General features: G+C 39.2%; 1 protein-coding gene and 1 pseudogene across 1 annotated transcript in view; one reads left to right on the forward strand and one right to left on the reverse strand.

Annotated features, from left to right (window-relative positions):
- Positions 1-15,822, forward strand: part of RAB31 (RAB31, member RAS oncogene family) — a 186,406-nt gene that overhangs the window by 72,808 nt on the left and 97,776 nt on the right. The window contains exon 2 of the mRNA XM_020985548.2: positions 7,116-7,195. Within this exon, the coding sequence (XP_020841207.1) occupies positions 7,116-7,195 (80 nt within the window). The remainder of the gene's footprint in view (positions 1-7,115; positions 7,196-15,822) is intronic.
- On the reverse strand, positions 813-2,067 carry LOC110207776 (alpha-enolase pseudogene; annotated as a pseudogene).

Genomic DNA, 15,822 nt, shown 5'->3' on the forward strand with positions numbered 1-15,822 from the left:
GTGTGACCCTGGGCAAGTCACTTACCCCCAATTGCCTTAAAAAAAATTAAAAAAAATAAAATTTGAGTTTCAAATTTTCTTTCCCCAACCGCAGCCCTCTCCTTGAGAAGGTAAACAATTTGATATTGATTATATATGTAAAGTTATATAAAACATTTCCATATTAACTACCTTGTGAAAGAAAACACAGGAAAAAAAAGAAAAAGTTATGCTTCAGTCTACATTCAGAATTAATCAATTCTCTCTCGGAAGTGGATAGCATTTTTCATCATGGTCCTCTGTAATTGTCTTTGATCACTATCTTGATCAGATTATCTGAGTCTTTCACAGTTAAACATCCTTACAATAATGCTGTTACTGTGTACAGTGTTCTGGTTCTGCTGTCTTCACTTTGTATCACTTCATATAAGTTCATATAAGGCTTTTTCCCCCCACTGAATACTTTTTTTCCTGCACATAGAAGCCACTAAAGATCTGGCCTGTGGGCTTGTTGGGGCTGCATCACAAGCACATGGCTCCACACATCAACACTGGGCTTGGGAGATGATAACAGGTCATTCTATCCCAGTCACAAGATGATAAGGGTCTTCTGACAGGGTGCCAGATGGTCAGGTAGTTTCTGGTAAGACAGTTCTAATGAAGTGGTGAGAACATCACAGAAAGGTGGAGGGAGAGGGAAGTTAAGCATCCAAGGCCCCCACCCCCAAAACAAAACTGGTCTAGTACTTGGTGCTGCCCATTTTTAGGACAGGAATAGACGTATGCAGGGGTGACTGGCGCCTGTGAGCTTTGAGGCTTCCTGGCCACAGAGCTTACTTGGCCCAAGGATTTCTGAAGTTCCTTCCAGCAAATTTAGCCTTCGGCCCAGCTTTTCCTCAGTTCTGAGAAGCTGGTTATACTTGGCCAGATGCTCAGATCAGCAAGGACACCAGTCTTGATCTGCCCGTACAAGAAACCCACCACCAGGTCTGCAATGAAGGTATCTTTGGTATCCCCAGAATGATGGGAAACCATTACTCCCCACCTATTGGACTGGGCCAGCTTGCACTCCTGGAAAGATTCAATCACAGAGCCAATCTGGTTCACTTTGAGTGGGAGGCAGTTGCAGGCTTTCTCGCTCACAGCCTCTTGAATGCTTTTGGGATTGGTCACTGTGAGATCACCCCCTATCACTTGTAGTAGCAGTAAAATCTTCCAAGCTTCCCAATCATCCCGGTCAAAGGGATCTTTAATAGACACCACTGGATAGTCCTTGATGGAGCTCTTGTAGATGTCTCCAAGCTCAGAAGGGGAGATGTATCTGCTGGAATCATCAGGATACTTGAAGTCCAGGCCATATTTCCCAGATCAGAAGAATTCTGAGGCAGCAACATCCATGCCAATTACAACTTTATCAGTATAGCCAGCCTTACTAATGACCTTCTTTAGCAGCTCCAGAGCTTCTTTATTCTCCAGGATGTTAGGAGCAAAGCCACCGTCATCCCCTACATTGGTGGGGTCCTGTCCATATTTCTGCTTAATCACGCTTTTTAGGTTGTGGTAGACCTTAGCTGTAATGGCCTTTTTAAAGTTTGCTGCTCCAACAGGAAGGATCATGAGCTCTTGCATTGCCAGCTTGTTATCAGCATTGGAGCCACCGTTGATCACATTGAAGGCTGGAAAAGTCATCCTTGTCTGCAAGATCAGCAATATGGTGGAATAGGGAGACACCTTTCTCAGCAGCTCCAGCCTTACAAATAGCCAGAGATACTCCCAATATGGCATTTGCACCGAATTTAGATTTATTCTCAGTGCCGTCCATCTCTATCATCAATTTATCAATCTTCTGCTCCATAATGTTCAGTTTCTTGCTAACCAGGGTCAGGGCAATAGTTTTATTGATATGCTTAACTGCTGTTGAGACACCTTTCCCGTTGTATCGGGTCTCGGAGCTCCAGGGCTTCATGGATAAGCACCACTGGGCATAGCAGCTCAGAAGAGACCTTTTTCAGTGTAGAGATCAACTTCAACAGTGGGGTTTCCATGAGAGTCAAAGATCTCTCTTGCCTGGATCTTGAAAATAGACATGATGAGTTTCTGGGTGAGGCTTCCTCCTCTGGGCTCAGAGAACAGAGGCCAAGGGGTTCCCAGGTTTTTTCTGAAACCATCCTGCTCTTCATTTCTTCTGGCACAAGAGTATTCCATCACAACCATATACTATAACTTGTTTAATCATTCCCCAATTGATGGGCATCCCCTCGATTTCTAATCCTTGCCACCACAAAAAGAACTGTTCTAAATATTTTTGTACAAATAGGTCTTTTCCCCTTTCCTTTGATCTCACAAAGTACCATCTTCTGATGACTAGGCCCTTCTTTATTATATTGCCCAAGGTATAGGTGCAAATACAAAGAAATAGCAAAAGGAAAAACAAAACAATTTTTAAAAATACTGTTTACCACTATAGGTCTTCCCTAGGGTTACATATATGTGAGAGAATTTTATTTCTTTCTCTACCTTTTTTTTTGGGAGAGGGTGTGAAGCTGGACTCTCTTTCTATTTCTTGATTTGAGAGCCAGAAAAAGGATTGCAAAATTAGGAGATAGGCATGGGCTTTCTGAAAAAGCTATATATCACTCCTAAGTAACATCATCCTAGGGCTCTAATAGATACTTCAGTTAGCTAACAACAAATGAAGAACACAATTAGGGGAGAGAGATCTGGGAAGGGAGTGGAAATAGTTGTGTGGAGCTAGTGAAAAATAGCTTCCACAGGCTCTCAGTCTTCCTCTGATAAATGTGAACCCAGTGAAGTAAAGCTTTGTATAGTCATCTTTGAGGAAGTTGTCCTGGTGACAACTTGCCCTACCTCCCTTCATTCTCTTTTTCTCTCTGATTTTTTGTATTTTAAAACCCTGACTTCTCTACTGCTAGCTTATCCTGGAACTTCCTTCAGTACCTGGGGCCTCCTTACAACAACAGTAACAACAACAGCAGCAGCAGCAGCAGCAACAACAACACAGCGACCTCTTTACCCAGCAACTGCTTACCATCCCTGTTCTTGACTTTGTGGACTTCAAAACCAAGCCCTGACCTTAGATTCCTTCCTCCTCTTCTTTCTGCCTCCCCTCCATCTTTTAAGCCCTCTTTTGCAAGATGAGAATGTAAACTCTTTAGGGGCAGGGATTAGCTTTCTTTTTTGCTTATATTTGTATTCCTAGCATTTAGCTATACTTGGCATATAGGAATTGTTCAACATATTCTTCCTTTTTTCTTTCCTTCCTTCTTCTCCCAAACCAAATCTAATCAAACAAAACTATCCACCCATAAAAGAGTAATTAGATTAAAAACTACCTCTTCTGCCTTGGAAGGAGAGATGATAACTAGTGGGTTCTCAAAGTTCCCAAGAGGCTTAAATCACTTTTTAGCTTTTGAGGCTCACAGCACTAATTTAAAAAAAAAGTACAGATCCACAGCTGAGATATAGTTTGAATTTTTAAAAACTTTTCAAATGCTTTTTTAAAAAAATCCTTTTTGTATGGGTGGTGGGTGGGAATCTACCTTTTGTGGAATGTTGAGGCCGGTTGAGACCCATCTAACATAACTTTGTTGTAGTGCAATAATTTCTGACTCTTTGTGACCGCATTTGGGATTTTCTTGGCAAAGTTACTGGAGTGGTTGGCCATTTTCTTCCTCAGTTCATTTTACAGATGAGGAAACTGAGGCAAACAGGATTAAATGACTTGCCCAGGGTCACACAGCTAGTAAGTGTCTGAGGCTAGATTTGAACTCAGGAAGATGAATCTTCTTGACTCTAGGCCTGGCATTACATCACTTAGCTGCCCTTTAGCCCACATTAAATGATAATAGCTTTTTAACCTGCTTACATTTGAGATTTCCATTGAACTTGAGGGCCAGGTCAAATGGCTTCCTTGCCCTCTTAGAAGAAGAAACAGGATAAAGTGGAAAGAACTCTGGATTTAGAATTAAAGGACCTGAGTTTGAAGCCTAATTCCCTTTCTTACTAGCAATGGCTCACCAGGTGAGCCATTTATATTTTCTAAGCCTTAATTTCCTTACTGTACAATTAGGGAGGTGGACATGAGGATCTTGAAGTTGTCTTGTAGCTTTAAATCCCATGATCCCTCTAATTGGCCTTGTTGCCAGCTGGCACATTTTTGCCATTGCTGGTAGCTAGGGATGGATGGGCCAAGGCTGATGGAAACTAATGTGTATGGTGTTCAGGGTGACATTAGATCACTGGTGTCACGACTCATTTGGAACCAGCCATGGGAGGCAAGAGCCAGTTTCAGAGAGATGAGGTAACATGATTCCTCTGACCTGAACAAAGTCAGTTTCCAGTTTCTATGGACTGGCTTAGAAGAAACTATAGCAAGGATATATGTACCCACAAATGACTTTAAAAACAGCCACCAAGGAGAGGAAAAAAGAACTGAGCCATGGTATAGGATATTATACAGTGATATTAGCTGGAATCTGGCCTGACAGAGCTCAGAAATAGCTGCAGCATTGATCTGGGACCTTCTAAGCTGTTTGTAAAAACTGTTGTCACCCCTCTGAGCTCTGTGCATTGATTTTGTGCACGGCAGATAAACAACTTTTTTTTTTAATGGAGTTTTATTATGGCTCCTGAGCTAGAGGGAAGGAAACCCTGATAGGGATTGGAGAATTTCTGTTTAATAAGAACCAGGTAGGGAGGATGCCTGGGGAAAGTGATCTCTGTAATTCTACAAGTATAATTTTAGAAAATAGGCACTTGCAGACTTCCTTATAAGGCTAATACATCTAGACTGTCTATTCCCAAAGACAGTAAGAGGGTAATATCACTTCTCTTCCTTTGTAAGCCCTAAAGACCCTTCCTTTATATTCCTCTTAGATGAAAATCCTACAGTATATCCATTATCTATCAAATTGAAAGCTTTTGGTTGTGACTTCCCTGAGCCCACAAAAGGGAGTTGCCCTGGAGTAAGCCTGTTCTATCTTTTACTTTCCTTACTTCTCCTAATGGATAGCTGGTGTTAGCCACCGTCAACACAACCTCATTCTGTGTTCAGCCAGCACTATGCTCCTTTTTGTTCCTCTTTCCTCCCTTCAGGTGGGCTATACTTACTTTTCTTCCAGAGAAGAGCTAATGTGAAATAATCATCCCTTCCCTTGTCTTACTCCCCACTGGTCTTGGATTGTTGGCATCAAACTCCCACTCTCCCTGATACATAGATAGTAAATAGTAATAACAATTTGCATTTGTATAGCACTTCTGGGTTTCCTGAGTTCTTTCCTTTACAACAGACTTTGAAGTAAGTAGCATGAGTATTGTCCCTCTTTGCAAACAGGAAACCGAGGCTTGGAGTAGTTACAGGGTCATAGTTCTAGAGTGGGAAGGAGCCTCAGAGGTCATCTACTCCAACTCCCTTATTTACAGATGAGGAAACTGAGGACCAAGGAAATTAAGTGATTTGCCCATAATCACACAGCTAATAATTACAAGAGCACAGATTTGAACACAGGTCCTCTAACGAAAGATCCTATATTATTATTCTTCCCATAGTACCACATTAAGTGGCTTTCTCAATGTTGTACTGCTAGTGTCTAATCTAAGATTAAAATCCAAGTCTGTATTTTCTCCAGCATTTTTAAATCAATCCATCAATAAACATTCATTAAACACTGTGCTAAGCACTGGGGATACAAAGAAAAAGGCAAAAGATAGTCCCTACCCTCAAGTTGCTTATATACTATTGGGATAGATTACATTCTAACAACTATGTGCAAGCAAACTATATACAGGATAAATGAGACATAATCAAGGCAGGGAAGGCTTTGGAATGAAAGGAGATCATGAAAGGCTTCCTGAAGAAGGTGGAATTTTAGCCAGGACTTGAAGGAAGCTGGAAAACCAGGAGGTAGAGATGAGGAGGGAGATAATTCTAGACATTATGGGGACAGCCGGTGAAAATGCCCCACGTTGGGAGGTAGAGTGTCTTAGATGGGGAACAGTAAGGAAGTCAAGTTTATTGGATCACAGAGTACATGGGGGAGGTATAAACCACATTTCCTCTATTTTAAAATAAAATAAAGTCTGATTGTGATGAACAATATTCTTTAAATGGGACTACAGAATTGGCTATTTCGGGTGGTTAATATCTTGGTCCCTTTTTTATTTATCCTGTTGCTGAAGATAGTGCTGCAAATATTTGGAAATTATGTGAACAAAGCAAACACTTTTCATTGGAGTTATTCAAGCTAAAGCTAAGTGGTCAGTTATTCAGGCTAAAGCTGAATGATAGCTTGTTGGATATGCTCTAGAAATTAACTTTTTTTAGGTATGGGGTGGGGCTAGGTTGCACCTGAAATCTCTTCCAGTTCTGTGTGGATACTGGCTACCAAGGGTCACCCCAAAGAAAAATTCATGAAGAGAATTCTCATAATATCTTTCTTTCTCTTTTTGGAGGCAATCGGGGTGAAGCAACTTGCCCAGGGTCACACAGGTACCATGTGTCTGTGAACTTTGGTCCTCCTGATTCCAGGCCCAGTGCTCTATACACTTCACCAGCTAGCTGCCCCTGAATTTCTTATCATCTTTAACTTTGAAGTGGTTGCCTAGTAGAGTAAAAAATAGGGAAAACTTAGCTGATGTGAAATTTTGTAATTAAACAAGACTGAGATGTAATTGGGCAGTCATTAGATGCTAAAGAAAAGAATGTTAGAAATGCAGAAATTTGAACTGATATGCTCCAGACCTGAAAGTGATTCTTGGAAAAATAGCTTGACATAATTTTCTTTTTGGGAAGACCTAAGTTCAAATCTTGCTTCAGAGGATAGCTAGCTGTGTGACCCTGGGCAAGTCACTTAAATTATCTTTGTCTCCATTTCCTCGACTATAAAATGGGGATAATAATAGCATCTATGTTCCAGGGTTGTTTTGAAGATCAAACAAGATAATATTTGTAATGTGCTCAGCAGAGTCTCTGTGCTAATAGGCAGTAAATAAATTCTTGTTTCCTTCTTAATCCCCTCTAAAAGCATATTTGCTATGGCCATCTGACTTGAAAGCTTTTTAGCCCTAGCTTAGGTTCATCAGTCTTTGAACTTATCTGTGCTCTCATTAATTTCTAGGATACTGGGGTTGGAAAGTCAAGCATTGTTTGCCGATTTGTGCAGGATCACTTTGACCACAACATTAGTCCCACAATTGGGTAAGTACTCTAGGATATATTTTTTTCCTTTCTATTTTTCTTCCCCTAGAATCAGAGCTAAAAGGACCTTGATGACTCATTCATTTCCTTGATTTAAGATTCCCCCACACTATCATTGCCCTTCAACTCATTGTGCATTTGTTTTATAAATATCCTGTATTTACTTATCTGTAAACATTTTGTACCCTCCTAGGAGAATGTAAGCTTTTTTTGAGGACCAGGATTGTTTTATTTCTCAGGTATATGCCTGGTACGTAGGTTCTTAAAAAATGCTTACTTGTTTGCTTGTTTGTTCTCAGCTGGCCATGAGTTGTAAAATGAGTGAATGAATGAAAACACACTTATTGAGTGCTTTTCTTTATTGAGTGCATCTATTAATGTGCCAAGCATTGTGCTGAATTATGGGATTATACATCTGAGCAGGGATGCCAGTTCCTTCTCTTAAGGAGCTTACATTCTGATAAGGGAAGATGACAGATAGAGGGGTACGGAGACCAGGGAAGTCCCAGGGATGGTCGTTGGAGCCATAAGACATCTGATTGACATGTCCTTTCCAGGAATGCTGGTATTGATTTGATTATGTTCTCAGAGTTGGAAGAATTTTGAGAGAGAGAAGGGTACACACAAATGGCATAAAGATGGATGAGAAATAGAGTGATGGGACTGTGCTATATAAAATAAATGCTGACCAGTCAGAAGCCTAGGGTCCTGGAGGCAACTAAGAAGGGTGGGGAGGGGAGGGTTGCTTGAGTTTTAAATTGGAGGTAGAAGTTAGAGTGCAAGAAAGTGAAACCTTCAAGATGACTGGGAAGAGAATGAACCAGATGAGAATCAATTCCATTTTTAGGCTTTGTGAGAGAGATTTCCCAGAAGTAAATTTTCACTGCCCCAAATATCCTTCTGTCTAGTCTGCATCCCTCATGTGCTAGTTTAAAAGGCCATTTCCTCGTTTACAAGTGGATGGCTCCATATAGCACACCCTTGGTTTTTTTTTCCAGGCAAAACCTGATATCCAGAAAAACAAAAACAAAAACAAAAAAACCCAACAAACTGCTTAACAAGTCCTGTACTAAGAGCAAACGTGAATAAACTTATCCATGCATGCTTCAGATTTCTTTGGATATCCTGTGGAGCAGACTGACTCAACCATTTCCTCTCCATTTCTGGATTAATCCTATGCCAGCAATTCTTTTCTCCTTATATTTGGGTGTGCTCATATGCGGAAGGGTGTTGGTGGGTTTATTTTAACTCCTGAGATACTCCTGTTCTTTGAATTCAAGGTGATCTTAATTTCTTTCCTATATGGCCCTCTGCAGATGTGCCTCCAATATGCTGACCTTCTTTTCAGTATGTTCTTAGGCAAGTAAAGCAGGTGATTTTATACATATACAACATACATGTACATATGTACATAACATGTACATATAATATACATAATACATACATAACACACATGCATATTATATGCACATAATGCATATATAAACACAAGATAAAGGAAAAAAAGAAATGCTCACCACAGTGAATTGTACATTCTAAGTGTTTAATAAATTCTTGTTGAATTTGTTGAATTTCTGACTCTTTGTGACTCCATTTGGGGTTTTCTTGGCAAAGATACTGGAGTGGTTTGCCATTTCCTTCTCCAATTCATTTTACAGGTGAGGAAACTGAGGCAAATAAGATTAAGTGATTTGCCCTGGGTCACATAGCTAGTAAGTGTCTGAGGCCAGATTTGAACTTAGGAAGATGAGTTTTCCTAACTCAAGGCCTAGCACTCTATCCACTTTGCCACCTAACTGCCCTTGTTGAATTCATTTGACTTGAATTTCCTCCCTGATTTGTGTAATGGGAACTTTTTTTCCCACATTGCTATCTAATTGATAGTTTCTTTTATAATTACATAGTTTACTGCTTTGAGCTCCAGGGTGGTGCTTTTATAATAATTTTGCTTTGGGAAGAGACCCTAAAAACTTCATTATTACCATGATTTTTAAATTGCTTTGTTTTTTATATTATTCTTCCTTCCTCCATTCCTTTTCTCTCCCCCTCCTCCCCCCTTGCCATATTTAGATTACTCTTACATGGGCACAAAAGCCATTTAAGTGACAAGTGTGGCTAGTAATCAAGTCTTTCAAGACCCCTGAGGTGTAACTGCTTTTTCCCACCATCTCCTTAGGTGCTTTCCACTGTCCCTGTCCTTTTCCACGCTTTCTGGACATGTTCAAGTTGTCTGGTGAACTACACAGCATGAACTCAAACCTGCAATTTCCCTGCCTTTTAAAAGACATCTTGTCAACTGTAGTCTCTTTGCTTGTTGCTCTCACAATTTCTAATCACATGGCTCTGGTTTGTGACAATCTGAGGGTTGCTCCTGACTGCACTTAGTTCTGGACTCATTTTCTGCCTCCATCTTACCCCTCTTTGTCTCTATTCACTTCTTTTGCTCAGTCTGTCTATAATCTTAATTTCTTCCCTTTTTTCTGGAAATCTGGATGAACCTGAGTTTTCTGGAAATGCATAGATTATTCCAAAGCATCACTTTAGCCAATGCAGGAAGAATTCCCATTATAACAAACCCTATCTTCTATATTCTTTTTTAGGGGATGTGGGATTTTATTGCTTTGAGGAATTCCCAGTATAGAAACTTCCTCAACTGACATAGTTTAACAACTCCTCTATACATTCTAGTCTTTTAGAGTTGCCCAGGGCACTGAGAGATTAAAATGTCTTATTCCTAGTCGCAGAACCAGATGTATCAAAGGCAGGACTTGACCTCAGATTTTCCTGTTTCCATGACTGGCCCTTCCTGCTACTCATTATGCCATACTGCTCCTCAATCTTATGTTATATTGATTGTATTTCAGGAGGAGTGTGAGACCTTGGAAATGTTAAACTATTTTAAAAGTGCTGTTTGACTCCTTCTCCTATCTGAAGTGCCAGTAATTAGCTAAATAAACTCTTTTCCCCTGTCTAACTATTGCTAATGACACTGTGATGATCTAGCGTTATGTCCTGGGTCTTGCTGCTGACTTTTGAGCAGTTTCACAAGGATTTCCTTTCCTAGGAGAAAGCCTTAGTCCAGGAGAATATTTATTGGGTTCTAGGGCTTTCTTCTATCACTATTTTCTCCGTTTCCTTGCTCCTTAAACCCCAGTGTTAGGCATTGAATCTCCCAACCTTCTTGGTCTCTGAGCCTGCTTGGCTCTATGGGTTTTGAGCTCTCTTGTACTGTTGTTATGGAGGATAGAGCACTGGATTTGGAGTCAGAGGATCTAAGTTTGAGATCTGGATCTGTTCTAATCATTCCCTAGTTGTGGGACCTTCTGCAAGTCATTTTAATGCTTTTAGGTCTCAGTTTCCTGTCCTTTGAAATGAGGGGATTGGACTGAATTTTTTCAGTGCTTCGTCTAATTCTAAAACCTAGTTACCTGTCCCCCATAATTTGTTGTGGTTACCATGTGTGACTGTAATTATACTTTTCTTTCTTTTCTTATTCCTGATATTATACACTATAGATTACCAAAAATGTTTTCTAAAGAGCTTATTGATAAGGGAAGGGAATACATACAAATTCAGAAACAAGTTTATCAGTATAAAATAATTAGAAGTTTATATAGAAGAAAGCTTCCCAATCCTAGACTTCTTCCTTCCCTTTCTCTTTTCTCCCTTTATCTCTCTTTCTTTCTTTCTCTTTCTTTTTCTTTCTTCCTTCCTTGTTCCCTCCTTCCCTCCCTCTCTTCCTTCCTTCTTTTCTTTCTTGTAATGTACTATGCATGATTTTTTTTTATTGAATTAGAACAACTTTGGAAGGAACACAATATTGGATGCCTTTTAGCTTCTAGATTCTATTTAGAATTTTGTTTATAATACTGGATGAAGTCTAGTGTTGTCAGTATGTTTTGTAAGACTGGGAAAAACATCTTATCTGAAAGCTGTTATGCTTCAAGAAACTTCCTACTTTTACATTTTATTTACTTTAGCAGAGTAATTGAAAAACACCTGAAATTATAATTAGCTTTCTAGAATCCAAGAGATAATGTTCCAGTTTGCAGATTCTTACTCTTCCTCCTAGGCACTCATTACTTTGTTATTTTAACATAGGAAGGCAAGAAGTGATAAAATTCAATTTTGCTGTTTCTACCAACTCTCACAGAAAGAGGTTGAAATTAAAGCTTAGTTAAAATTAGGTTTCTGACCAATCAGACTTTCTAAACTAATTTTAACTAAAATGTTCCCCACTTAGGTTGCTCCTCATTATCCTCTTGACAGAGAATTTGCCCTAAGGCATTCTGTTTCCTTTTTGTCATCAAATTGGATGGTTTCTTCATAGGAAAGGGAATAAACTTTTATGTAGCACCTACTCTGTTCCAGGCACTATGCTAAGCACTTTACAAATATTATCTCATTTCATCTTCACAACAATTCTGGGTAGTTGGTTCTGTTATTACCCCCATTTTACATTTGACCAAACTGAGGCACAGAAGGTTAATTAACTTGCCCAGGGTCACACAGCTAGTAAGTGCAACTGAATTTGAATTCAAGTCTTCATGACTCCAGGCCCAGGGTTACTACCTGCCTTCTTCACTCTCAAAATACCCCATGTCAAATTTGGATTTGCTTATCTAATTGCTGTGGACTGAATTTATTTGCCAGTTCTACAAATCTAGGCTAATTCTGAACCAATCAGGAAAACTCTTCATTTGCCTGGCAGATTTCTGCTTGTTCCACCCACATTCTTAGCTAATCACTGGCTACCTCTCAAAGACAGATTAGATAGACAGGCCCTTAGTGAGGAAATACTGCTGAAGCAGTCCTGCCATTATCTCAAAAATCATATTACTGAAACAGTTCCAACAATCCACAGAGACAAACTCATCTCTTCTGGGCACAAATGATTCAGGAAATGATAGAAAGTCAGGGAGAACAATAGGAGGCTAGATAATGGAAACTAGATTGTGCAGTAATAAGTATGGTGTTATGGTTCTTTTATCACTTGTACTTTGAAGTCAATATTATGATAAGCTCTTCTATGGATCTGAGAAACATTTCTTCCTGGATTGCTCTGCTTTCTGTGGTTCAGTGCTTTGGATAGGCTCTTGTCTAAAACGATTGAAAGAAGCATTTCATTGCAGTGGAGCAGAAAGGGTCCTGGCTTAGAATCAATCAATCATCTAGGTACCAGGCATTTTGTATATAAGTGAAATAGTTCCCTGCCCTCAAGAAGCTTACATTCTAGTAGTCAGCAGAGATTTAGATTGATTCTTGCCTCTGACATTTATTAGCTGTGTGACAGGGGACAATTGGCTTAACGTCTCTGAAGTTTTATTTGTAAAATGTAGATAGTAATACCTGTAATGCCTAAAAAAATAGACATACGGCTCAAGTATGATTATATATATGTACATATGTATGTATACATATATATACATATATATAATATTGTATAAATCTTGAAGGCTTTTATTTTGCAGTTATTGTTATGATCTCTCTATATCTCCCTTCTCCCTTTCCTTTCAAGAGGGGTACTTTTTGTCTGCACTGAGTTTTTCAGCAAATTCAATTCAGGAAATATTTCTTGAGTACTTATATATAAAGTTCCCTTTGGGTACTGAAGGAAATACAAAGTAAATATAATACTGTCTCCACTGTAAAAAATATAAAATGCTTTGAGAGTCACTTTGGACTCTAGCAGTGTAGATGAGGGAGATTGGAACTGGAGAAAGCTTCATGGAGAAATTAACCCTTAAGAAGTAAGACTGGAAGGATACCAGGAGTTTTTGTAAATGAGTTGATTTTCTCTATCAGTTTTCAAAATTAACAGTGTGCAATAAGTGGAGAGGTATTCATTCTTAGAGTTTGACACAAGTGAATGCTTATAGAGGTCATGTATATTGATGTATACTAATTAGTCATTTATACTCATTCGAGGATAGAAGATAAGTGATATTTTAAAATCTCCTTTTCCTTATCCTTAAAGAAACAGATTGATATTCCTGTCTGACCTTTCCCCAAAACATACACATACATACATGTACACATATATACATACAAGCTCTTTTTGACATTTCTACTCTTAGGCTCCTTCTAGATTTAAACTGCCTTCTCATTTCATGTACTAGTTATTTATTAGGTACTTATCATGACAGCAGCTAGGTAGGGTAGTGGGTGGAACACTTGGCCTGGAGTCTGAAAGACCTGAGTTCAAATTTGACCTCAGACACTTACTAGCTGAGTGATCCTGGGAAAGCCCCTTAACCCTGTTTGTCTCAGTTTCCCCATATGTAAAATGAGCTGAAGAAGGAAATAGAAAACCACTCCAGTGTCTTTGCCAAGAAAACCCAGTTCATCCCCAATTGATAAATGGTCAAAGGATATGAACAAGCAGTTTTCAGATGAAGAAATTAAAGCTATCTATAGTCATATGAAAAAATGCTTTAAATTACTATTGATTAGAGAAATGCAAATCAAAGCAACTCTGAGGTACCACATCACACCTGTCAGATTGGCTAACGTGACAAAACAGGAAAATGATAAATGTTGGAGAAGATGTGGGAAAATGGGAACACTAATGCATTGTTGGTGGAGTTGTGAAATGATCCAACCATTCTGGAGAGCAATTTGGAACTAAGCCCAAAGGGCCATAAAAATGTGCATACCCTTTGACCCAGCAATAGCACTTCTAGGGCTGTATCCCAAAGACATCATAAAATTGGGAAAAGGACCCACATGTACAAAAATATTTATAGCAGCTCTTTCTTTGATGGCAAAGAATTGGAAATTGAGAGGATGCCTATCAATTGGGGAATGGCTGAACAAGTTGTGGTATAGGAAGGTAATGGAATACTATTGTGCTATAAGAAGTGATGAGCAGGAGGACTTCAGAAAAACCTGGAAAGACTTGTATGGACTGATGCTGAGTGAAGTGAGAACCAGGAGAACATTGTACACAGTAACAGGCATGTTGTGTGATGACTAACTTTGATAGACTTAGCCCCTCTCAGCAATGCAAGGATCTAAGACATCTCCAAAGATCTCATGATAGAAAATGCTATCCACATTCAGAAAAAGGACTATGGAGTTTGAGTGCAGATTGAAGCATATTATTTGCTCTTTTTTTTTCTTCTGTTTTGTTTTGTTTCTTCTTTCTTGTGGTTCCTCCTATTGGTTCTACTTCTTTACAACATGACTAATGTGTGCATATGTTTAATAGGAATGTGTATGTAGAGCCTATATCAGCTTGCACACTGTCTTGGGAAGGGAAGTGGAGACAGAGGGGGAGAAAATTTAAAACTCAGAAGCTTCAGGAAGTGATTGTTGAAAACTAAAAATAAATAAATTAATTAAAAAAAAAGAAAACCCTGTTCAGTGGGATCACAAAGAGTCAGACATGACTGAATACGACTAAACCAAAAAAAAAAGCATGAGTAGGGCATTGTGGTAGACACTTTTGTCACTTTCACCTCTGTCAAAAATCATTTGTTCAGTTGTTACTGGTCGCTGCTAGTGACATAAAGTTCATGGATTAAATTTCTGTTTAGATTTGCTCCATTCCATGGTCATGGTTTATATACCTTAGTCCAGTCATCTTTTTTTTTTTTTTGGCATGGACTACTATTATATATTATTGTTATGGTTTAAAAAATGCTTTAATTTATCTTTTTAAATTATCTCTCCTGGATCTGTTTTCCAGGTCAGTTGTTTTTCCAATGAGATATTTCACATTGTCTTCTATTTTTTCATTCTTTTGGTTTTGTTTTACAATGTCTTTATTTCTCATAAAGTCACTAGCTTCCATTTGCTCCATTCTAATTTTTAAGGAAGTATTTTCTTCAGTGAGCTTTTGGACTTTCTTTTCCATCTGGCCAATCCTGCCTTTTAAGGCATTCTTCTCCTCGTTGGCTTTTTGGACCTCTTTTGCCATTTGAGTTAGGCTATTTTTAAAAGTGTTATTTTTTTTTCCATCTCCTTTAGCAAGCTGTTGACTTGTTTTTCATGATTTTCTTTCATCATTCTCATTTCTCTTCCTAGTTTTTCCTCTACTTCTCTTACTTGTTCCTCAAAATCCTTTTTGCATTCTTTCATGGCCTGGAACCGATTCATATTTTTCTTGGAGGCTTTGGATGTAGGAGCTTTGATTTTGTTGTCTTCTTCTGGTTGTATGTTTTGATCTTCTTTGTCACCAGAGAAAGACTCTATGGTCTGACTTTTTTTTTTTGCACAATTTGCTTGTGTTTCCAGCCAATTACTTGAGTTTTAAACTCTTTGTTAAGGTAGAGGTCTGCTTCCAATGTGGAGAATGTACTGTCCCAAGCTTTGGGGGTTTTGTGCAGCACTTTTCAGAGATACTTCTAGGGACCTGTAAATTTTCAGTTTTTCCAAGGTGGTATGATCCGGGGTGAGGTGTTTACTCCTTTCCTGGCCTGGGCTCTGGTCTGTGAGTGACCACAAGCCCTCTTTTCTGCCTTGGGACTGTGAGGAGGATTCTCTCTGCACCACCACTACAAGCTCCACCACACCACTGCTCCTCCTGGCCCCAGGACTGCCATCCAGAACTGTGAGCCAGATCCAAGCAGAGGCAAAGCAAGAGGTTCCTCTCTCAGTGCCAGCAAAGAGATCCCTGCAATCCC

This window comes from Phascolarctos cinereus, unplaced genomic scaffold (assembly GCF_003287225.1).
Source record: "Phascolarctos cinereus isolate Bilbo 61053 unplaced genomic scaffold, phaCin_HiC Scaffold_4;HRSCAF=312, whole genome shotgun sequence".
NCBI lineage: Eukaryota > Metazoa > Chordata > Mammalia > Diprotodontia > Phascolarctidae > Phascolarctos > Phascolarctos cinereus.